General features: G+C 39.5%; 1 protein-coding gene across 2 annotated transcripts in view; it reads right to left on the reverse strand.

Annotated features, from left to right (window-relative positions):
- szt2 (SZT2 subunit of KICSTOR complex) overlaps positions 1-24358 on the reverse strand; it is a 129725-nt gene that overhangs the window by 47388 nt on the left and 57979 nt on the right. The window contains exons 50-54 of one of the 2 annotated variants that reach the window (XM_084722453.1): positions 24207-24291; positions 16375-16425; positions 8722-8895; positions 2711-2902; positions 2236-2435 (exon numbers count right to left, since the gene is read on the reverse strand). In XM_084722453.1, coding sequence (XP_084578579.1) covers positions 2236-2435; positions 2711-2902; positions 8722-8895; positions 16375-16425; positions 24207-24291 — 702 coding nt within the window. The remainder of the gene's footprint in view (positions 1-2235; positions 2436-2710; positions 2903-8721; positions 8896-16374; positions 16426-24206; positions 24292-24358) is intronic. The other variant, XM_084722454.1, reaches the window with a different exon arrangement.

Consider the following 24358-nt stretch of genomic DNA (forward strand, 5'->3'; position numbering starts at 1 on the left):
TAGCATTTCCATTTCCTGCGAAGAGAATTGTAGCTTTATCTGCCTTGAGTTGCAGAGAGTTAACTCTGAATGTCTGAGTGTCACCTCCCTGTGGGCTTCTTGTGTTGCAAGGTCAGCGCAGCAGGGCTTCATCGGCATAATAATGTAAACTGTTAATAAAAGACTGCTTACAGGATGATCTAAAGAAGGGGACCTCAGGGGTTCTCTAAGTTAATTTTTTTAAGACCTTCTTTAACACCACTTAGAGTTAATTTAGTGCCAACTTAACAATAATACCAGCAAAAGTTTTAAAGACATAATGGAAATCACTATGGATTTTAAAGTCCACCTCCAGTCATGTTTCAAACAATAAAAAGTTCTCTGCAAGAAGTAATAAATTGTGTCTGATATGATTTTTTGCAAAGAAAACTGTTATAGAGCTCTACACTATATCCTTATTCAGTATTCAAGGGTTCATGAACATGCAGAGAGTCCCCACCCTCTCCACACCCCCAAACACCCCAACCCTAAGTATATCCACCCGCCTCCTTCTCTTTTTTACAAGCTAATCATAGTAACAAGCTCCATCCAGCTTCTCCTGTGGGCGGGGCATCACCGTTAATGATGTGTATGTATAGCGCCACCCCCTTGATTAACAGGATTGGTTCTTTAGGTTTATGACATCATATACCCAGCCTGACTGAATCTGCTTTTTGAGACTGCTCTTGCTCACTGCAGTTTCAACGCAAAAAATGTTCAGACATGGTGTTTATTGATGATTTTACTCCTGATAAAAACATGATTTTCACTGGAGGGGGTCTTTAAGCCCTAGAAAACAAGGACTAGAATTTAGTAAATCATTGTAATAATCACATTCAGATTGCCTGGAACAGACTTTACCCACTTGTATTTTGGATTCTGCTGCCACTTTTAAAACACCTCTTTTAGATTATTTTTCATTCCTGAATATTTATTTATTTATTTTTTTTTAAAGGATATTTTTTGGGCTTTTTTGCCTTTATTGATAGTGACAGCTGAAGGTATGATAGGAAAGGGGGGTGAAGAGACAGGGGATGACATGCAGCAAATGAGCCGCAGGCGGGATTCGAACCGGCGGCCACTGCAGAGGACTAACAGCCTCAATACATGGTGCGCACGCCCTACCGACTGAGCTATAGGGGCGCCCCATTCCTGAATATTTTTAAAAAATATATATATCATTTTCAAAAAGAATAAAATAATGACATTATTAAAACTGAATATATCATACATAACTAAATGTTGTTTGTGGAGCAGCAACAGTGATGTTTACAAAAGTAATGTCTCTACAAAAATTCAATAATAATTCACTGGGAACAAATCTAAAATGTCAACAAAATAAATCAAAGTTCTGACATGAGAATACAGTGTGAAATTAAAAAAGAAAGAAGAACACAGACATCAGTGAGTCTTTTCATTCTGTCTTCTGTCCTCTCATGTGATTCACTGCCTGCAGGTATCGCTGGCAGAGGGAAGAGGGGCTGCTTTGTCTCAGCCTGAAGTAAGTTTAAAGGAATTCGCCAAATTTTAAGATTTAGCAGAGCTGGTGCAATGTGCTTGTGTAAAACAAAGTGGTGGATGGATGAGACAGAGCAGATTGACACACCATCACCTGATCGTGGCTTGATGATCAAGTGTATTGATAAAGTATTGGCTTTTTACTGGCAATGTTTTAACTAGTGCAGCTGTCGTCAACTCAAATAGGCTCATTTTCTGTGATTAGTGTGATAATGAACTACTTCCAAACATATGTATTAGACATGCTAATGCTCACAGCTTTCGTAAAAGCCAATAACTCACTCTTCTTAGAGCCCCATGCACATCTCTTCAACATGTAGAGAGACACAAAGCTTGATTGGCCTGCGGCGCTTAGTTACAGTTGTTAATCTATGATTTGACAGCTCCTGTTTGGAGGAGGGGCTTAATGATGAGTCAATTACAGACGTGAACTGACATACACAGAGGTGAGGTATGATTGGATCACAGAGGGCGCATCTTAATGCTGGGTGTAACAGGGCCCTCTTTTTTAGTATCGAGTTTAGAGTGTGTCTCTAGAATAATCAGATACTTTTCTCCTTGAGTTTTTAAATCAAATCAATGAATGCATCGATAAACTGTTGCTCTGTGGATTGGACACTGCAATTTTTAGGTGGCTTCCTCATTTTCTTTCAGTTTAGAGGTTAGCTTAGAATTGCCCAAAGGGCGAGAGGAACTGACCAGTATGTCCCAGAAGCTCCGGCGGGTGCTCTTGCTGGTGGGCGTGGTGGACTCGGGTGTGCTGCTCCCTGTCATGGGGGTGCTCCCAGCGGCTTGGGTTAAGGTGATGGGTGAGGGGCTCGATTTGAAGACCCGCGAGCCGCTGCGCTGCCTGGAGCTGTCCTTCACTTCTTTCACTTCAGGCAACGGAATCATCAGTCCTGAAGAGAGATCATCACAAAGAATTAACAAGCATTTTGAGTGATGCACATCTCTCATCATTTTGTTACATCTTTTTTTCTGTAACTGTAATAGAATACAGTTACCTATTTTTGTACCCAGATTATGTAATCCCATTACATGTAATCCGTTACTTGCCAAGCCTGCATGCATGCTGATTCTGAATATTTGAATTGAGCCATTTTTAAAAGCGTGATCTCAAGAGAAAAAAAAAAGGGTTTAGAAACCGGTTAAGTTAAGCTTAAGATGAGCTCACCTTTAGCTTCTTCTCTCTGAGCTTTGGTTGCTGGGCAGAGCACCCCCAGACAAAGAGGACTGGGCAAGACTCTCAGCTCCATGACGACATCGCACAGCGCGTGGCGCAGCGCCCCCTGCAGTTTATCGCTCAGCTGTAAGGGGCTGACGTTGCCTTGTTCCCAGATGTCGAACCGCACATGCAGCTGTGGCTCTGCTAGAAGACAAGCGGACACAAATGTGATTTGTAAGTTTTAAAACTGTGTTTTTGACCAGACATTAAAATGAAAACAAACACATCAGACAAAACATTAAAGCTACTACAAGGAGTTTTTAATTAATTATGGAGCCTTCTTAATTTAATACTAATGCCTCCATATGAGCTACATGAGGAAACAAGACCATGCACGAGTAGATCAGCTGGCAGCCACTGGATCAGATTCTCCTTGTAGTCAAATGAAAGGAGCCTGTTTGTATTTTCCCAGACAAAGTTACAGTAGTCGTACGTTACAACAGTTAAAATGAGGCAGGAGGAGATTTTTATTGAAATAGTTTTATTTTTGACAACATATTTTGTGGTTATGGTGGAGGAATAACTACCACTTTTGTCCACAGGGGTCTCCAAAATCAACACAATATGAAAGTTCATTTTAGTAGCTTTAAAAATGAAAATCCCATTGAATCAGTACATAATAATGTTGTTTTAGTTTCCTAAAAGAGGATCAGTGGGTTGTTTTAAAGTAGATAAAGACAGATAAGTACTTATTATGGATGCATGATAATACTAGAACATCACTGGTATCAGCTGATAAAGGTTTTAAATTTAAATATTGGTATCATTCAGAAGCGAACATCTCTGCTGATATGACAGGCCAGTAAGACGGTGCTTTAATCATGTGCATGTGACACAAGTTTATCTGCAAGTGAGGAGGTTTTTTGAAGTGACAAAGCGGATAGCAATGTTGTTATCTGTAACGATTGCTCGGCATCATTGAGATGAATTTGTGAAGATCAAAGAAAAAGAGACATCAGTGAAAAAAATACACTATTTTGCAGGAGTTTTCTTATTCTGACCAGTTATTGTATTTCATGTCTGCATCTGTCAGTGGGCCATCGCAACAACAGTAGGCAGAATAACGGGAAGAAGAAGCTTGATGTTCTCTGCAATTAGGTGAAAGAAATGTGCATGTTGTAGTCGGCCAAAATATGTTGGAAAATAACTGCATTAGGGTTGCAAATTTTGTAGATTTTCCTCATCTAATAGTTGGAAACCTTAATCAATATTTTAATAAGATTAAAGCAAACGCACATCTTTTTCTCATTTTAAGTTTCAATTCTAGCAGCATATTAGTTATGTGACACATTAATTTATGAAGCACACACAATTTAAACAAAAAGTATAATAAAACAGTAAGACTCTCGCACTAAACGGCTGCTTTTGTTGCCTGTCAACAAATGGCTCTGTTGGGCAAAAAATTACCAAATGTGCCCTTTATAGACGAACAAAGAAGAACAAAGCAAATCGGGAGAAAACCTGTCAGCTCCAGAAAAACAGTCAGGGCTCCTAAACGTTTTCTGAAGTCAAATTCAAACTTTTCCAGCAATATCAAGGTGCATTTTCAAGCTTTTCCAGCACCTTAGAGTAAAGTTCATATTTATATACATATGCATGCTCAAAATGTTTAGATCAGATGTTACTGTGTTTACTGTTATAAACAACCAAAATGATGTTTCATGAGTGGACTTGATATCCTCAGTTGAGTTAACAGTTAATTTAGTTTAGTCAAGTTAATTGATCATTTAATTAATTGCCAATTTGATAATTGATTAGTTGGTGTGAGTCATTTTTTAAGTCCAAAGTCTCTGATTTCAGCTTCTTAAATGTGAATATTTTCTGGTTTATTTACTCCTCTCTGACAGAAAACAAAAAACAAACAAAAAATATTTTAGAGTTGTGGTCAAAAGATACTTGATGTCGTCTTGGGTTTTGGGAAACACTGATCACCCTTTTCCAACCCTTATGCAATCTGAACCAAATAACTAATGAGCATGAGATTAATCGACAATGAAAACAATGGTTACAGGAAAAACTTGAAAAATAGGTCTAAACTTGGAGTGACAAGATTGTGACAGGATTAATTCATCTATTTTGAGTAATTGAGTTCTCTGATATCAGCAACTGTGAAAGTAATGCAGTTACAATTTTGAACAGTTTGAAGCACTTCAACTAAAATCCAAGCAACGGTACACAAAACATACATTATCGGTTAATACATTTTTAAGGGGCTCCATTTTTTACGGTGATTAATTAAGTAATGATTTATGATTAATGTCCCTCATCGTGCTGGCAAAAATCTAATATCGTACATCCCTAGTATATATAGTAGGTTTGGGGGTTAGGGTCAGTGCTCTGGGGTAAGAGAGACAAGAACTAACATTCAGTCTGCAGAAGGAAGCAGCTGGTTTGGGTCAGCAGTACTAACAATACCCTGACTGGAGGATAGAGGCCATTAATCACCTCCACCATGGTGTCATTTCTTTCACAAGGATCACGATTATTCAGACTGTGATATATTGATGTTTAAAAACACGGCACACGCTCGATATATTGTTCAATAAACACTTCAAATCACACACCACAGAGAAAGTACAAGCCAATAATGACTCACATCTCCCTCTCTGTCAGGCTCAGCAACTCACACTTCACCCATACAGGCTGATGGAAAGAAAATAATAATAACGATAATAATAATAATAATGCTTATCTTTAGAAGGAAGATGACAAATAATATTCATGTTCGTGATATAACTACATAACCCAGAAACTAGACATTATGAGTGATTGCTGGTGCCACTACTGTGATCTGGCACAAATGCCTGCCTTCTGTCCTCTGCTGCTTCCTCCACTGTCAGTGAACAGTAAAGTTTGACTGAATTACACCCATCATTTGAGGATGGCTCTATTTTTAATGCCAGAAGTCTTATTTGTCGTTTCTTTTTCCTGTTGCAGCACCAACAAGAGTATGACTAACACTGTATAAACCCAATTACATTAATAAGTCCCCAAAACTAAGATTTAATTGTGATTTATGGCCCTGTGATGCAGTGTCACATTGACAAATTTAGCCTGCAGGAACAAAAATCTCTTCATATTACACAGTTGTGTTCATTAATCAGGAAGATTTACTTGTTCAATTTTTAGGGGCATTTAATATTTAGACTTTAAATTTAATAGCCAGACTGTTACCCGTGACATAGCTTGACGTTTATGACTGTAATTAATCCGTTTTTAAATTAGTGCAGTTTATACAATGAAATGACTCCTGGAACTTGCTGTAACCTTGGAAAATAATCAAATCCAATGTTGGTATGATTCTTAAGATGATAAAGAGCAATGGTAAAACCAGTGAAGTAGAGCTCATTCTCTGCTGTAAAATGAGTTTGTCATTCTGAAGGGAACTGCACTGATTTCACACATCAAATTCAGCTGACTTGTATTCCTTGGTAGTACTCAGACTATGGAGCAGTTGTATAACGTCTTTTGTGGATGTGTAGCTCTGTCAAGCCTGTGAAAATACCCCTGAAGATGTCTGTTGGAGAATTTTACTGCCCTTCACTCACGTTGCACTTAATATGCAGACTGTGTCTGGAGACACAGATATCTTAGGCCTTGGATAAAGTCATAACAGCTTTTGTGACATTGACATTGTTGCTTATGTAATGTAGTGCCTTCCTGTCTAGCCCTGATGATACGTGAGCTATATAATGGACATATTGTATTGAGTGTTACTATTGTGTCTTTAAGATCTTTTCTGTGCACAGAAATATGATGTATTAGTCATATATTCAAATAAGTTCAACTGAGGCTCCTGTTTATTCTTTTGCTGAAAGTGAAGTTTTTCTTCATCAGTTTGGTTTTTGTTGGCAGGATCTAAACATGCACAGGGAAACCCTAATGATGTCACTATCTTCTCTTAGCTTCGGCTTTAACACTTTAAGACCCCATTGTCACCTGCTAATAACATGTGATTTGCATCTGGATATCTTATTTGGATCAGGAAAAAAAACATTCATTCATGCAGTTCGAATGCAAACAGAACACATGATGATCTCAGTCGGGTTACCAAGATCACATCTGGAGGCGGTCTGACTTAATTTAGCTGTGTTTCTACCACAGGAACATTCAGCAGACACTAGGAACCTTTGCAGGAACCTTTGTGTTTCCACCGCAGGGACAAGGATCTAAATTAACTTCTGAGGACATTATTTCAGCCCCCCAAACATAGTATTACAATTATGACTAGATGACACGCCATGTTTGTTGACAAGTCTGAGTCTGAGACAACACTGAAGCCATACAATAACACAAAGTAAACTGATCGAAGTAGTGGTAGACCAGTAACACCTGTGTTCTTTTAGGTAAAATTACTATTTTTGTCAATGGAGTCTGGTTGCTTTGGAGAGAGCGATATCTGGCTTATATTTAATAGTGGTTTCCTGTTGGAAAATGCTATTTGATTGAAAGCTTTGCAGATACAGATTTTTAAAAGTGGCGTCTGAAATAAAATGCTGTGAGAATTTGCAAGACCCTTCCCCAAAGTTTTTGTACTCTTTGGAATGTACTACCTCCTAAGAAGAGACTTTTTGTAGGGGTAAAATAATGTCCCTGGAACTTAATTTAGACCCTGGTCCCTGCAGTGGAAATGCAAAGGTTCCTCTAAAGGTTGATGGCAAAGTAAAAGAGTGAACATATTCTAAATACAATAAACTTCCTTCAATGATGCTCCTGCTGCTTCTTCAATCTTGGGGGCATGTCGACTGTCATCTATTACAGATAAGTATCTCTGACAACCACACTTCAAATAATCCATCCAAAAAAATTCATTTGTATAGCATTCCACCACACATTCTTCATATTGTCCATTCTCCATCCTGTCTGTCATCCTCCAAAACCCTAAACCAGCTAATTTTTACCCATGTGCCTGAGCCAGCATTGTTTTGTCCTGTCGGTTGCTTGTGCTAGTGATTTCTTTGACCTCAGATGAAATACTGCTACATTTAGAGTAGAAACGGCTCCATTCCACCACAATGTGGATGGTTCAATTCATGCTATGACCCTTTGTTGCAAGTCACGTCCCTCTCTCCCCACATGTTTCCTGCCTCTCAAAATAAAGGCAAAATGCCAGAACAAAGCTAAGGACTACTCTGACCAAAGACTAGAAGGGATCATCTTTCTATATTTTACGTCATCACTTTATGCGATAATCCCATTCCAGTCTTATTTCAATACAATGCTTTATTTTTCATATTATGTTGTAACTTATCTTTTTACTAATCTTCTTATCTCCAGCCACTTGGTCATTGGGTACTTTCATTCTAAAGCTTTGCACTGAATATTGTATTTTCTAAACTATTATATTCAGCTGTTTTTGCACTTTTCTGCTGCTGTGACACTTTAATATTCCTGCGTGGGTTCAATAAAGTTTATTTTACAGTACCTTACCTTATCTTACCTTATCATTAGGGATGGTAATTGCATTCATGTGTGAATATGTGACAAGTCAATGAAAACAAAGTACACAGGGTGAAGAAGAAAAAGGCTACTCTTAATTATTGGAGACAGTTCTGGACCTTCATTTTTTGCTTTATCTTGCATTTTCTGACATCCCTGCTTCAAGGTCCCATTAATTCATGACCCTCATGCCATCAGTACCCTGAGCATGTTCACATTCACCAGCTTGGCCAGTGGATTCAGCTTTAAACTGCAGAACTATGGACTAAACTGATGCCAGTCTGTTTGCTGCTGTTTGTAACTCGTTTGTTCTTCATGTACATTTGACTTACTTTATCTTTGTTTTGTCACATGTGACAAATTCTTCATCTAACCCTAACCCTTGACCTTACCTTCTATCTATCCACCCTAACCCTTGACCTTACCCTCTATCTACCCCTAACCACCCCCAAGAACCAGCATCAGCCATATCACAACCCAGGAAAAATGGAAGTTTGGCTACGCCCCCTCAGTGTTGTTACCTGAGCTGGCGTCAGTGGAGAACACTTTTCCCACAGTGGTCAGCTCGTCAAAATGGTCTGGATGAAGGGGGATGGTGCTGTTCTCTGATCTTTGCAGTCCGGCACAGTCCTGAGCTAGGACCTGAAGGGGACGACCATGGGTGTCCACAAATGAGAGGGCGATGCAGGCAATACCTGAAAGAGCAGAGGGATATTTTAAAATGACCAACAAACTTGTACAGAGCTTTAAAAATGAAATCTAGTCAGCTCATTAGGTTTTCAATTCTACTGCCTCCTGAGTCACAAATAATTTGCTTTCCTTTGCAATCATACAAACATCCTTGACAAAGAAGCAATTTTCATATAGCCTTGGGGTTATCAGGCATATACCCAGTTGTATTCCTGGGAAATAAAATATCTGGTTTTAATTTTCACCTTATTCTTCTGCTTTGTGCCAGTATCATAAATTTAAAATGAATAGAACAGAAAAGGTAAGTCCTAATATCCACATCATTATTTGATGATTCAGTTCCTCATCACATCACAGCTTCACCATGAAGTATAGCTGCCCTATGACACTGCCTGAGTGAGACAGTGTCATTGGATACATTAGCTCTGATACCGGCTATTATTGAGCACAATGAGTAAGCAGCATCATGCACGGACGGGGGTGGATGTCTTGCTTGAACAAGCAGGGGACAGGGGACGCAGATGCATGTCAGAAAAACAAATCAGTTTTGCCATTTCAAAAAAAAAAAACATGCTTCTTGTGGCCACAAAGGAAACACGTCAGTTTTTGATATTAGTTTAATCATTATCACATCTTACATGGCTTAAATACTTGATTCTGATTGGCCAATTACAGCATTCTAAGGTCTGTTATTACTGTTGAGCAGACGGTTGCTCTGCATGTGTGAGACCATTACTGTAAACACACTTCTGATCATAGACTCTGGAGAAGCAATAAAATCATATTTAAATCCATGAAATCATTTTAAAATGAATATTTTGTGTCAAATTATGGGATTTTTATTAAATAACCATGTAATAACTGGGATAATGTCCAGTGAGCAGGTCAGAATAAACACCTTTAAGGTTCATATCAGGGTCCTGCATCACCCTGTCAAGAGTTTATTTTGCAAAAAGGACCTGCTCACTGTACATTATTCCTTATACATATTTCACCATAATGTGTGTTACTGTGAACACCAAAATGACCACATCATCATCCAGTGACAATGACTATTATTATGGTGTTTGGTCTTATTCTGAAAAAGACAATATTCCTACTAAGCTCTTTACATGATAATGAATTCCTCTAAAATTCCCTTTACAGTGCATACTCCAATTATGGATGCTGTTTTGTGTCAAAATAGGATAGAAGTTTTCCACTGGTGGTACATCTGCCACTGCCTCCATCTTTCATTCATTTGTTCATCTTCTTGAAAAGGTTGGCATTATGATATTTGCCCACATCCAAAAACCTGCTGATCTGCGTTTTTGATTGTGTTTAAAAGTACACTGTAAAAAAAAGTTGAGAAAATATAATTTCATCAAGTGCCTTCACTAGTTTTTTTTTCCTACTCAAAATCTTAAGTTTTGAAATAAAGTAAACAAATGATAATCTTCTGTTGAGATAATTTAGTTTTCATCTTTTATTCTTAAATGTTTGAGTACCCAAAATTTGTGAGCTCTGAACCTGAGTTGCCATTTTTTTTGGTGCTTGAAGATCAAATGGTTGCACTTGAAAATATTAAAATATTAACCTTCTTTCCCTAAAGGACATAGAAATCTCACTCTAACGGAGTGGAACTAGCACAAAAAGCCATACAAATCACTATGAAGGTGGTCACTGAATTGATCGAGCACAACCTTCAAATTAGCCTCACAATATATTCAAGAGGAACACTGAAAAGCCTTTTAGAGATCAGCTGAGGAAACATGACCCACAGCAAGAGTGGGCATGCAAAGCCATTTTCAGTGGTATGTGAGACAGCGAATACTATACTTCAATTTTACATGTCACCAGACTGTAAAATAACACATAAATGTCATGTGCTCTTATAACTGCAAATTACTAAATTAGATAAGTGATTAAACAGATTAAACCAGCACGATAAATGAATGTTGACATGATGATATGGTGAATCTATCACAAAAAAAAAGAACAGCACACAGTTCATGCTGAGTTCTCCTTGTGTTGCTGTACAATAGAACAGCTGTCATGACCAGTAACCACCTGGCAAAGAGCAGACCACACTGCACCAATCTGCACGCGACATGGAGGGCAAATATAGGAGGCCTGGTTGGGCACCATTGTTGCAAGATGAGGCTGAGACATATGTTCATTTTGCTGAGAAGTGGCAGCAGGCATTTAAGGTATAATCTGCAACAAAGACCCTGCAGCCTTCTGCCTGTATTTCCTTTTTTCCTCATCATTTTGCTTTGCTCGGGATATTTCACCAACCCAAAACGTTGGTATTTGATGTATTAAGGAACGGCTGGGACAAATCCTACAGACTTTACCTTTAAGTGTGAAGATTCATTTTAAAACCAAGCATGGGAACAATGTCAAAGACAAGTCAATCGAGAGGGCAGTCAGCTACAGAGGGCAGGTAGTGTATTGCTAAGCATAGGAAAACATTCACAGAGGGGGATACACAAAGGAAGCTTTCCTTAAAGGAGAAATATGTAACATATTTATTGCAATAAATGAGAAATGGACCACGATGTGTCTTTAGAGATCAAGGACAAATGTTCAGTTGAAGTACTCCTTGACACATACTTCACTTGAAACTACAGCTGCATTGGCCAACTTCCACTCCAGACCAGAATAACTGTTTTGTATGTCTGTTTCAGATTAATCAGAGTTCAAATTAATGCAGGATTTTCGCTGAATGAGTAAGAGTCCGTTTATGAGTTGTTAAAAAAAGAAAAAATCATTCATAAACGAAGGCGCAGATGTTTGTATCTGTTGAATTGAACAAAATTTTAATGGAGTTTGGTAGGCAATGAACTTAAGGTTCAGGTTATTTCAGAGCAGTGGGGTTTTGTTTTCAGGATAGCAGCTTTACACTGACAGACAACTGACATTAACAGCTGTCCAATTTACAGTGGAGCACTCGGCATTGGCATTGATGAAGAATCAGACAGATACAGACAAGCATTCGTATAAATAAAATCTTATAATTTCCCATTGCTACTCTTAACAAAGTCAATAGGAAGAATTAAAGCTGCAAGCAGCATGTTCCAGGCCCTCACACCCCGGCGCCACTTGGGCTGTGCAGCGACCACAGTACCATGCCTGCATGCCCCCTGGTGGTTGAGGTGCTTAATTTTCACCGGGTTCGGACACCACGGGAAGGAATGCAATGTCACTTCCTATCTCCACTAGGTGGCGCTATGACTGTGACTCCTCATTGTCATGTAGATGTGTTCAGGGTGGGTCTTTTGTCAAACGTGAAGTTTGGTGCAGATGGGACCATGTACACCAAAGTTATAGGAATTTCATATTTCATGGTGAGACATCAAAACTCAACACCATGTTGCAGCCACACCGTTCAATGCTGACCAAATCTTTTGATAACCTTTGATCACAAAGTTGTCTAGATGGTACAAACCCATTTTAAATTCAATTAGATGATTTCTGTAAGAGGAGTTTGTTAAAATACGCCGCATGGAAAACAACAAAATTGATCATGAAATTCAAAATGACCAACTTCCTGTTGGGTTTAGCCTATGGGTCCAAGAAACTTTTTTGTGCGTAGAATAAAAATAGCGAAGAAAAATAATTCCTTCCTTTTGTCATTGCCTCTAATTATGCAGGGCAAAGTTAATTAAGCCCCTTTTACACTGGACAAATAATTCAGTAGCACCCACCACTGAGTATCTGCTCTTTGCTTGGGTGAGAGCTGGTTTTAAAGGCAACTTTAAAGCTATGTTAGGTCAGGGATAGAGGATGGTGGGACCTGTCAAAGGGCTCAGATTTATGTGTTTAAGTTCATTCAATTTGAACTACATGGAAGAACTACAAATCTAAGTTGGCCACAAAAGCAAAGCAGCTGATCACAGTGACTCATTACAATGGAAGCTCATGATTTTGCACTTACAAGAGATGAGGAACGAGGAAAAGCGCTCCGTTCTGTCTTAAGGGACTTGTCGGTGCCACAACTTTATCTGTATAAACATCTCAAGCTGAGCTCAATCAACAACACAGTATCAAAAAGAATCTACATCTCAATGTGTGTGTGATCATTTTTGCAGTTCTAGCTGAGGACGGCTGCTTTTCTTGACAGTTTTCGTTTAGTCGGGGGCGAATACAGCTGAGCATGCTTCATCCATCCCATGCTGCCTCAGTAACCGGTTGCTCATGATGGCTGGACATGTCAGCCTGGGAAATCAGGCTGATGATTGCTACAACACAGCCTTAATGGGCAGACTAAAAGTGATGGAACTCAATATGTGACACGAGGCTGGCATCTTCCTGCACAGAGTCAGTTACTCTGTCACACTGAGGTTACGCTGGCTGCTCCTACACAGTATATGAACAAAAGCTGACATTTTCATAATAGGTTAAAGAAACAACTGCATTTTAGAAATTAGAAACTGCTACCTTACCCAAAACACAAAGAAGCTAAATGTGGAGGCAATCATTAATTTAATGAAGGTAAACACAGTGGACTGCCTTGTGTAATGGCACTGCGGCTGCAGATTTATCAAAACATGTCCTGCTGCCTCAGATGCTGCAGGGATGTAATGAACTGAAGGAGAACTTTTCATGCAGTATAAAGCAGCTGTGGGCACCAGATACTGTAACCCCTGTCTCGCATGTGACTCAGGCACATTTTTCACTTGTCTCATGCAACAGAAACGCTTTCACTTTTATCAGTGCAGCTGTCTGCACCAGCTTTGTGTGTCTGACTGACATAAAATGCAAGCTGAAGTGTTTATGTATTTTTTCAACAATACGCAAGACTGGTTCCTAGTGAAAAGGCATTAAAAATGTCATTTACCCACATTTTGTGACCCAGGCGGGGCAGGGGGTGCTCCAGGTTACTCAAGCAGCCAGTAAGCAAAACACGGCAACTTCCTGAACTTTTTCTGCAGTGTTTTTGTGGGCAACTTGTACATTTACTGCCACCAGACAACCGCTAAATTTTTATCTTTCTGCTGATTACGAACACCAATCTGCTCTGGGTGCAGCTACCGGCACCCTTTTTTTTCCTCTCCTCTCTTTTTCTCGTCCACTGTGCTCACACAGACTGCATTGATTATATATCATATTGGTGGAATATAGATCAGGAATATTCACACATATAGAAGGAAAACTGCACATTGCACAGGGAGTTTGGCTGCTCGTTTGCTGCTGGACACTTTGAAATGCAAGAAAAAAAATACAGAGCCTATATAGACAGACACTGACACATGTGACATTTGCTTTCTAGATAAGGTGTAAAAATCACTCATATTTATTTCTAGGTCATTTCAGACAGTGTTACTGCTGTTCCTGCTTTAACCATTTTTTTCTGTTGATTTAAATGCATCTACTGGTTGAAAGGTTGATAATTAAAATAGTTTATTTTGATTTTAAGCATCATTCCAATGTTGGTGCATATCTGCTCCAAGTATTGGTGTTTGGCAGCTGAGTGACATTGCACCATGAACAGACGTGGTTCTGAGATGTCTGTTCTCGCTCCAATGGTTGAAGGAGTTTTCACATCTGAAAATCTGAACAAAGATCCAAACCATCGTTCACGTTTTCCACTGTATTGATTTTATCCATCATCTGTGACATTGGGGACATTGGTGTGTTGCTAATTCAGTTTGATATCTGAATTTTTGTTTCTGAGTTTTTTTCCTAGCAGAATCATAAAGTTGTTGGATTAAATGTCAGTTAAACATTTGCCCTCTTCCTCTCCTCACGTTAAACCAGGGCTCATGTTGTTTTGTTGCGTTTTTTTTTTTTCTTTTTCTGGTCCTGATGGTAGCCTGCTGGAGCTTCCTGCAATTGGTCCCCAAGTGGAACCGTCCAAAAAATGTTTTCATGCCAGAAACAAACCGAACAATGGTTCACTTTGATCCAGCTTGAGATCACCTCTTTCGGTTGGACCAAGGTTTGGCTGTTTGGTCGAGACCCAGGGAGGTTTCACGCCTGTAATTGTGGTTCAGCTCAAACTGAAAAGTGCAACAGTCCAGACCAAAAGAGGTAGGTGAGAAAGAGCACTACGACCTGATTTCTACCAGAAATGCTTCATTTGAATGAACTTCCCACTTGTTTGTTGCTCTCATCCCACCTGTGCAACAAGTACTGGGCACCAAAACACCACACAGATGAGCCACTCTGCCTGCACCAGTCGTGACAGTGCCATGAAAACAGTGTCCAAAATATCCACAATAACTTGAGTTGGCTCGAAATATTTCTAGCTTGTTGGTATTTAAATACTTTTAGTAAGAGGATTCCATTTCAGTTTCAGTATTTAATGTATGTAATGTGGTTGTGTGAAGCGGCAAAAGCCAGTCCAGGACAAATTTAAAGTAACAGCAGGGGAACACTTGCTCAAAACCACACTCATGCACCTTGGAGGTCCATGCCAAATCTACGGATAACTCAAAGATGAAAACAACATTTTAATAAAAATGCATGGGAAGCCTTAACTTAAGTGACTCCCTAACTTGGTATTTTACCCGGATGGACATAATTTTGCAGGACATAGCAGTGCATGCTGCGGTGAGCTCTGTGACCATTTCAGCCCATGCTCTGACTTGACAAAAAAAGTTGAGCCAAGTGGCAAAGTATAGACTAATTTTATTTCTAAAGCTTGGACAACTGGGCAAACTAGACTGAATAATATGAGACAAGTTTATTTGGTGTTTGTAAGCCTTATAAGCACATTTGGGCAAAATGCTACACTGATATCAGAATAAAGACCACATACGTAAGTATATTTTTGTTTGTTGGACATAATTTTGTCCTTATTAAAATGTTTTAGCACTATTTAGTCAGAGATGTAATAGGGGTAAACCCAATAAAATCGGTTTATCCTCCTCTTTGAAATGAGGCTATGAGTTTACTCATCTATTTTCATTTTCTGCATCAATCAATGAAAGGAAATAAGGTGGGTAAACTACAGCTCTGTACTTATCACCACACCCCTGATTAAGATGGTCAACCAGAGAATTCATCTACACTCGGGTAAAATCTGAAGAGAAGTTTGATGTTCAACACAGTTGCAGCCGTGCCAACAGTACAAGGAGCCAAAATGTAATGCATCTTCATAAACTGATAATCACAAAACAATAAAAAAGCATTTCTGTTTGAAGTTCATTTAGGCCTGAGATCTCCTGTATGTTTGATCTTGGAATAAAGTCAAAGGTTAGGGTAACAAAAAAAAATCTTAGGTTACTGTTTTGCTAGTTTATCCACAAACTGATGAGATGATCCAAAGTGAGCTGACATGCATCAGGCACACAATGCTCAGTGTGACACAGGACGTACGGCACCGCCCCCGGGCGAAATACCAAGTTTTTGGGGAGTTACAGCACTGCAAAGAAAATACCATGAAGAAAAAAAAGGCAAAGAGCAGAGCACACGGGGCCAGGAGCAGATGTAGCAGCAAAGGCTTCAGTCAACATGATGGGTGTGAAAAGGCTGGACAGAAGAAGACGTGGTGGTACCTTTAAACTGAGAAGGTGGGAAGAGTTGCTGAACCAGCTCCGACATGGTACCTGGGTCAACATTAGAGACACCCAGAGAACAGCATTAGATGTACCAATATCTTTTAATCACTTCCAATCCACTTTAACATCAGTAAACTCCAAGTGTGGGCGGCAGGAGGCGCTGTTGGTGGTGCTGAGGCTTTCTTCCACTTCCACCAATTGCCCATAGGTATGATAGACCTTTTTGCCCAAAGAATGGAAAAGATAATTAAAGAGAGTGGATGGAAATTTGATGCAACAGTCCTAATGAAAATGGCTGCAGTACTATGGGCTGCATTGAGTCTAGGGCTGTCCAATATATTGATCATATTTGTTATATCCAAGTATGAATCAATGTGCGATATAGCAGATGACAATATTGTCATATTAAAGTTTTCAGGTTTTCCACTGGTTGCTGCTGAGAGGCAGCTACTTTACTTCAGTCAGCCGTACAGTGTGTAGATCAGCTCAGATCACAGTATAATAGTTACTGAAAGGTTGTGTGTTCTGTTTACCGGCACAGAAAAGAACAAAAAAACATGAGAAAACACGATTATTCTGACTGCGACTTCCAGCTCTGATTAGTATCTGGAAGACCTTTGGTTTTAGGCTATTTTTAATGCCTTTAGCCTCACTCTTAAGTCACTTATCAATACTGATACTTATCAATACTCTAATCGATATTACTTTCCAAAATCTGATGAAAATATGGGAAAAAAAAACACACATATGCCACCAAAACTGAACACGCCCCACACCCTCACACAGCCCCGTAGCTGATCACTGCAACCCCTGATTCCATCTGAATGTGGCCTTTAGAGCGAATTAATGTTACATAAATACAGACAACAATACCGTTTGTCCCGGAGCTTATCAATACTTTGGTACTGACCAGTCAGGAAACGGTACCAATTTAGTGTCAGTCCTCGAAACCCTTTCCTACCCACAACCCACCTTCTTTAAAGGTGAAGGCTCGGTCGGTAACACAGATGCAGTACATGTGTAACTCTAGTCCATTACTTAAGCAAAATTACTATACCCCAAGGTGAAAATACTCCACTATAAGTATAAGGTCTGCTTTCTAAACTTAAGTAAAAGTATGTAGAGTAGCATTACACAATGGTTAAATAGTCCCTGTCAGTGGCTCAGTTACAGCAACATCACCATTCTGCAATAGAATAGATAGCCGATGAGATACAGAATGAGACTGAGATACAAAATAGCAAAAGTCAGGGACTCAAGCAACAACCGACGTTGGATACACTAGCAATATTAGCTACAAGAATGGGCTCATCCTGTATTATACCTTGACTTATTGACCTGGGTGCCCAACAAACATCCACCAGGTAAAAGTGTGATGCTAACATCAGTTTGCAGGCTGGGTTTCTAATTAGACAGTCAGCTGCAGCACGTTTAACAGCTTAAAGACTTAACTGCAAATGTTAACATCAGTCACCTTAGATACTAAATGGTCTGGTTGCTCTTTAAAACTAATGCTGACAGAGCACTTTCTGTCTTAAGAGGCAAAAACTCCATGTTATCACACACAAACATGGTCATCATATAATAAATGTCTCCTGTCACTGCTGTCAAGGTCTGCATTTTATTGGCCTTTAAAAACTATTCTCATCAGTCTAAATCTCAGTATGTCCGCTGGGATTCAGCAGTCATATTTAACTGTACCGTGCAGTGGAGTCATTAGACAACAGCTCATTAATTAGCTGACAGGAAATACAGGTGAGAGTGTGGGCAGCTCTGCTGCAGCTGTCTGACACTGACTGAGTTATTTCACACACGGGGCAGGGATCAGGCAACATCATATAACTTTAGCACCTTGTTCCACAGCTGCTTAAACTAATGAGATGGAGTCAGAGCTTCTCTGCACAGCAATTAAAAAGTAGTTAAGACAGCAAGTGGAATGAGTACAGGGGCAAGGAACAAACTCTTCACGTCAGCCTCGATGTTTACAATCTGACAGGCGCACAGAGGTCATTTTAAAGAGAGACCAAAGAGGAGGATCCCCAGAGAACAGCCACCACACTGCAGCTGGAAACACTACTGTTTTCTAAGTTGTTAGCACAGCTGGTAGTTGTTACTTGGGCTCTAAAGCAAAAAATACAGGGAGACTCTGTCTAACAATCAAACATCTTTAAATTACAGTTTGATTTTTCATGTTCTCACTCCCAACTCACTCCCAAGACACTGAAACCTGGTCATTGACCCTTTTCTTCTTAGCACATTAAACATATTAGAAACTATTGCTGAAAACATATAAAAAGACTGAGAACCATGTAGTACTTAATTTTGGAGTTAGACTGCTAAACTGTTCACAGTTTCTGTGTTCAGGATTTTTTGGGCAGACCTGAAATATGGCTTGGTGATGTGTAGGAGCCATGGTCCCCTAATGTTACATATGCCCCACAAACCAACACACAAATGACATCGCCTCCCCCTCCCCTCACTCTTGCCAATGGTCAGTTATTAATGCACCTTCAGCAACTCTCTCAGTCCAAATTAGCACAGCAGTTCACTTCAGCTCACTTCAGTTCCAACAACCCGACACAGAAGAAAAGAAATACCATCCTGTCATCGTCCTCTGAAGACTCAAATATATGTAATAAAGCTGCTAGACAGAGCATCCATGTTTCAGGTTGTTTTCAGGTTGTAGTAGTGATTGAGAGTGAGACAGCATGGAGGACATGTCCCCAGTGTTTCAGAGCAGAATAAATTATATTTTTTTCATGATTTTGACACCTAATTTTACACACTTAGTCCGTTATAAGTGTTTTGCACAGTATAAAGGTCACTGCCCACATACTTCCATGTGTCCTTTTCACTGGCATGGATGTTAAGCAACAGATCCACTAAAGGGCACCTGAACCTAAACCTGAAGAAGAAGAAGAGTCAAAAGTTTCTGACAACAACAAACACGGCGCTGGAGGAGGTGGTAATGATGTACCTCTGGAAAAGAGGCGAAAGCAGAGGCAGCGCTGTAGTCAGAGGTGGTCTGTGCAGCCATTAAATACATCACGACATGTGGACAGAATTTTTTTTCACTGCCTAATTGATGACAAACATCACTTATGATAATACTGGATTTTTTTTTTTAAAGCTATTCGTTGTATCCTCTGGTCTTGTCTTGCTTGTACTGCTGGCTGCACTGCCACACTGTTGCAAAAGTTCAGACGAAATGAACGGGCAGAAGTGTCCTGCCATATTGTATCTAATGTAAAGTATAAATGAGCCTTTACACGTGCTGTGTAACTTACACACATTAAAAATTAAAGTGAATACAACATTGACAATTGGCTTCAAAATGGGACACAAACCTTGGTCCACTAGGGCAGTACAAAAACTACTTGGTTAGGTTTAGGAAAAGATCAAGGTGTACTAAACTACACAAGTAATTTGCATTAAGTCACATTATGAAATGCAACTTACACTGTTACACAATTTACACACATTATACAAGTTAGAAAGTAGTAAACGTTGACTTGTGAAAGTTGGTGAAAGCGTCCAGAAATGACGCAAGAGGAGCATCATAATTTGAAACACAGCAGCACTGACCAAGCTGCCATATTCGAGGGATTAGAGTGAGAACAGTCTGTATTATATCTTTTGGAGAACATTCGTTGATGGAACATTGTTATGAGGGCTGTTGTTGCTTTTATTAACCCCTTTAATCAAGAAATGGCTTACTGGGCACCCATGTTCTTGTACTTTCATGCAGTGAACATCCACAATTAATATCAGTTCTGTTCTACTTGAAAAAATTTAAAACTCTTGCATAAAGTTATTATTCCTATGAAAAAAAAATAACGTAGAGTTGGTCAAAAGATTCATGACTGCAGAAGCCTCAGTCAAGTCCAAGTCATGTGACTCGAGTCAACACCTCCGCCTAACACTGTTACTGCACTGAAAGTAAACAACAGCCTGACTGGTTATGCTTTCTTTGCCTCTGCTTAATGGAACAAAGCTACTTCATCCAGGCGACCCAGGATAATGTGCTCTGAAAATGAAAATGCAGCACTGTGATTAAGAGCTAAATGTTGAATTAAAATGGCAATGCAAGGTAGCGTATAACAAAAATATTAGCAATTATAAATGAGTGTTTTAATTCAGCAATCTCATCATTCACATCCGTAATGAGTTGCCCTTTGGTGGGAGCTGTTGAAGGATGGCAGAGTTATTTATACGATCTCCACAGCCACGCTGTCACTGAACATGGCGAGCTTTCTGTCACAGAGTTGATTCCAGCAGCAGCCTTCACTCCCCTTTAACTGACTTTAAATGCCACTAGATGACGTGAGCGTGTAGATGAATGGACTGAAATATGAAATGGCATTGATCACTTCTGACTGGTAGGGAAATATATAGAGAGGGAAAGTTTCAGAGAGCTTAGCTGAGCATCATTTAATCATGATTTGTATAAAAGCATGCAAATAGACAAGACGCTGTTAAAGCAATTTCCACAAAAGTGTACGACTGCACTATCCAACAGACAGTTACTGATTACCTGCGATGCATTCAGGAACCTAATCCAAGTATCACAACATTAAATCTAACTTGATTACCTTCAGTTACTTTTGGATTACCAAAATACAAAATATGGGGAAGCTGTTTAGCCTAATATAATGTTTTATGTTCATTTAAAGTTTATTGTTTGTCCAGCTCTTTGTTATGTGCAAATGCATGTTTAGCTTAATAGCAGTAATTAAGTACTTATGCAGTAATTATTCACTGCAAACTCAAACTTCAAGCAAACTGCCATAACTTTATTCTGGAGTGTGTGTTTTTTTCCCCACACACCATCCTGATCCTAGCATCACCATCTACAGTCCCAACATATTTTTCACTAGTAGTAGCAGTAGTTTAGCTAGTTAACTGGATATCTCTGTAGCTAACAATGGTTGATCTGAGTAGCTTACAATAGTGATTGGTATGTGTAGCTAATGTTAGCGGTTGGTCTGACCTGTACATGTTTCTTAAAATTTGGATGATGACAGTATTTTCACAGCTGAAGGCAGAATCGTCACTGTACTGTGATGCTGTTCCTCTTTTATGATTTAAAGATAAATTATTGTTGAAATTTCCACCCAGTGAAGCGTTTTTTCACTCAAGTCAAGTGTTAAAATGTATTATGAAATTGGAATGCCACTAATAATCCCCATTTCAACTAAATGTATCTGTAATCTGATTACGTCTCTGATATCTGTAACTGTAATGGAATACAGTTACTCTTTACTGGTATCCTACTTCCGTAATCCTGTTACATGTAATCTATTACTACCCAGGACTGACGAGTGGTAACCCAGGGCAGCCGGCAATGCTCCTGCTAGTCACATACAATCTGTCTGCAGAGGTAAATGTGTTTGTGCAGCCGTCAACAAACCACATACAGTACAATGAACAAGACGGGTAAAAAACGCTTTCCTGCAGCAGCCAGGTCATCTCCGGTAAGAGAGCAAATTAGGTTGGCAAGCTAAATGCAAACGCATGCCTGAAAATAACACAGTGAGTGGAACAAAAGGCCAGTATGAACTTATAAGAGAAATGCGTGAAGTGTCTGGTGAATTTATTGTAAAGAAAGAACAAGGAGAAAGAGAAGGCCACCTCAGGAAACATAATTGTGCTGATGCTCATCAAAAGAAATTAGCACTGTGAGCACAGTGAAGAGAAAGAGAGTGTAGTAGATTCTGTGATGCCAGACAAGCAGAGGAAAACGTGGTCTGAATTGAACGTGTGGAGTTATAAATAGGAAAAGAAACTGTCAGCATATCCTCTGATACACACTGTTTCCAAATCAGCAGCTTAACAATATGAAAGATGAGCCAATGAAAAACTCTACAACCAAGCCAGAACCTGAGGTTACAGCAAAGTTTCACATCAATCATTTGCATATAGTAAATAGAGAAAAGTTTATCTAGCACTGATCTCGTGGATGGAAAGCCATTTTAACATTTCAGTATATTAAATAAATACACGAATAAATACATAAATAAATATGGCTATGAAATAAACAAATAAATGAATAAATGAATGAATAAATAAATAAATAAACACTTTTATCTATTTCAGGGGACTTTTTTTTTTCCTAATGGTGCATTTATTTATTTTCCTGCTCTTTTTTATTTCCAATTCTTATATGCAAATGAAGGGGTTGTGTATCTTACAGATTCAGACCAAAACAACAACAACAACAACAACAACCAGAACAGCACTGAATATATGTGCCTGTGGGAGTTTGCCTTCATGGCTTTCTGCCGGAAAGCGTCACCTGACATACATGACCTACATCAACTGATTATCACTTTCCTAAAATAAGGTGGAGGAGGGGGGCAAGCTGTTGTGCGGGCAGTATGGAAGATACTGGTGGGCTCCGAGAGAACGTGCTTAGGATGACACGTTACTTCCCTCAACCGTGTTGCATTTCAGGTGAAAAAACAGCAGCCCAGACATGAAGATACAAGAAATAGCCAGCGCAGGGAGAAAGGACACACATAGTGCCTACAGTGTAGCAAACTAAAGGAACTACCCAAGTGGTTCAACATACTTTTGGGCTTTTTATAGCTTGTGTCAAAGTCATCCACAGCTACGGATGTTAGTTTTCGGTTTGCTTTCAGTAGCCTGACACCCATTAACTGGTAATCAACCAATTAACTTTAAAAAATTCAGGCCTTGATGGAGACAGAAGATGAAAGACAGCAGACAGAGAGGATGAGAGAGATGTCAGATAGAGAGGCTATGAATGAGGAACATAGTTGATTTAATCTCCCAGTCAGCACTGATGAAGTGACAGCTAGTTGTGATGAAGGTTTTGTTTGTGCGAGCTGTTCAGCAGTCATTGGTCAGAGCTGGCTTGACTTTCAGCTCGTCCTTCTTCTCCTCTAAGTGTTTTTCAGTGTGTTAAGTCACGGCAAATGACACGCCAAAGGGTTTGCTACACACCAGGTAAGTTGTTCTTAGAGACTGTTTGGAAAAGGGCGGGCACTTTCAAAAAACACTTGGTGGGTGATTGGAAGAACCATCTCTGTATCACATCTAAGACGGTTTAACTTCAACCAATCAGATCAAACTCTTGCCAAAGACAGTAGGGAGAAGAGTCAAGATTTTTTTTCCATCTAGAATAGCCTTCAGTGCCGTTCTTTGCTCTTCTTTCAATGAAGAAATACTCACACCTGAAATCACGCCCGCAGCTGCCAGCAGTCCCTCCTAGGATGCTGACTGGCTGCATCACTTTTGGTGCAGACACAAACAGATAACATGAAGCCTGGCAACATGGATTCTTGCACGATCTTGCAAATCCAGCTGCCTCACATGGTAAAAATTCATGTCAAAGTGAGGGAAACCACAGAAAAAACAACAGTCCCTCAGCATTTACAGTATATTTCACTTTTCCTATTGTTGTCTGCGACATAGTTAATTTGGAAGCCCCAGTTTGCATGTTGTTAGGGTTAATTCTAAAGTTCTTTTCCACAGGAAAAAAATGAGATGTTTCAATTAACTGATTTTCAAAACAGTCGATTGACTGATTAACTGGCTAATTATTTCAGCACTACCATGGATGTCCTGTCTTCAAGAGGTAGTCAAAAAAGAGGTATTGAAAAGGGCGCTGAGTCCTCTTATGTTCTAGCTACCATAGTCATCCAATATTGAGTCACGGTGGTGATATTTGTCTTTCTAAATGCACCCATACACACACACACACACACACACACACACACACATATATATATACACACACACACAGGAGCAGGAGGACTTTGGCCTGGTGGCATTGAGGGCATGCTGGTCTGGGAGAATATGATTACCTTTGCCTCCTGTCCCCTGGCCTCCAGGTTTATTGTAGAGGTAGATATCACCGTCGGCCAACTCACTGCTCAAATGAAAGTAGTGCTGCAGACAGAACAGGAGAACAAATCAGCCCCTGGATGCTCAAACCACATAAGTCAGCATTTATTTC

The sequence above is a fragment of the Lutjanus erythropterus genome, chromosome 7 (assembly GCF_056507025.1).
Source record: "Lutjanus erythropterus isolate fLutEry1 chromosome 7, fLutEry1.hap2, whole genome shotgun sequence".
Classification (NCBI taxonomy): domain Eukaryota; kingdom Metazoa; phylum Chordata; class Actinopteri; order Lutjaniformes; family Lutjanidae; genus Lutjanus; species Lutjanus erythropterus.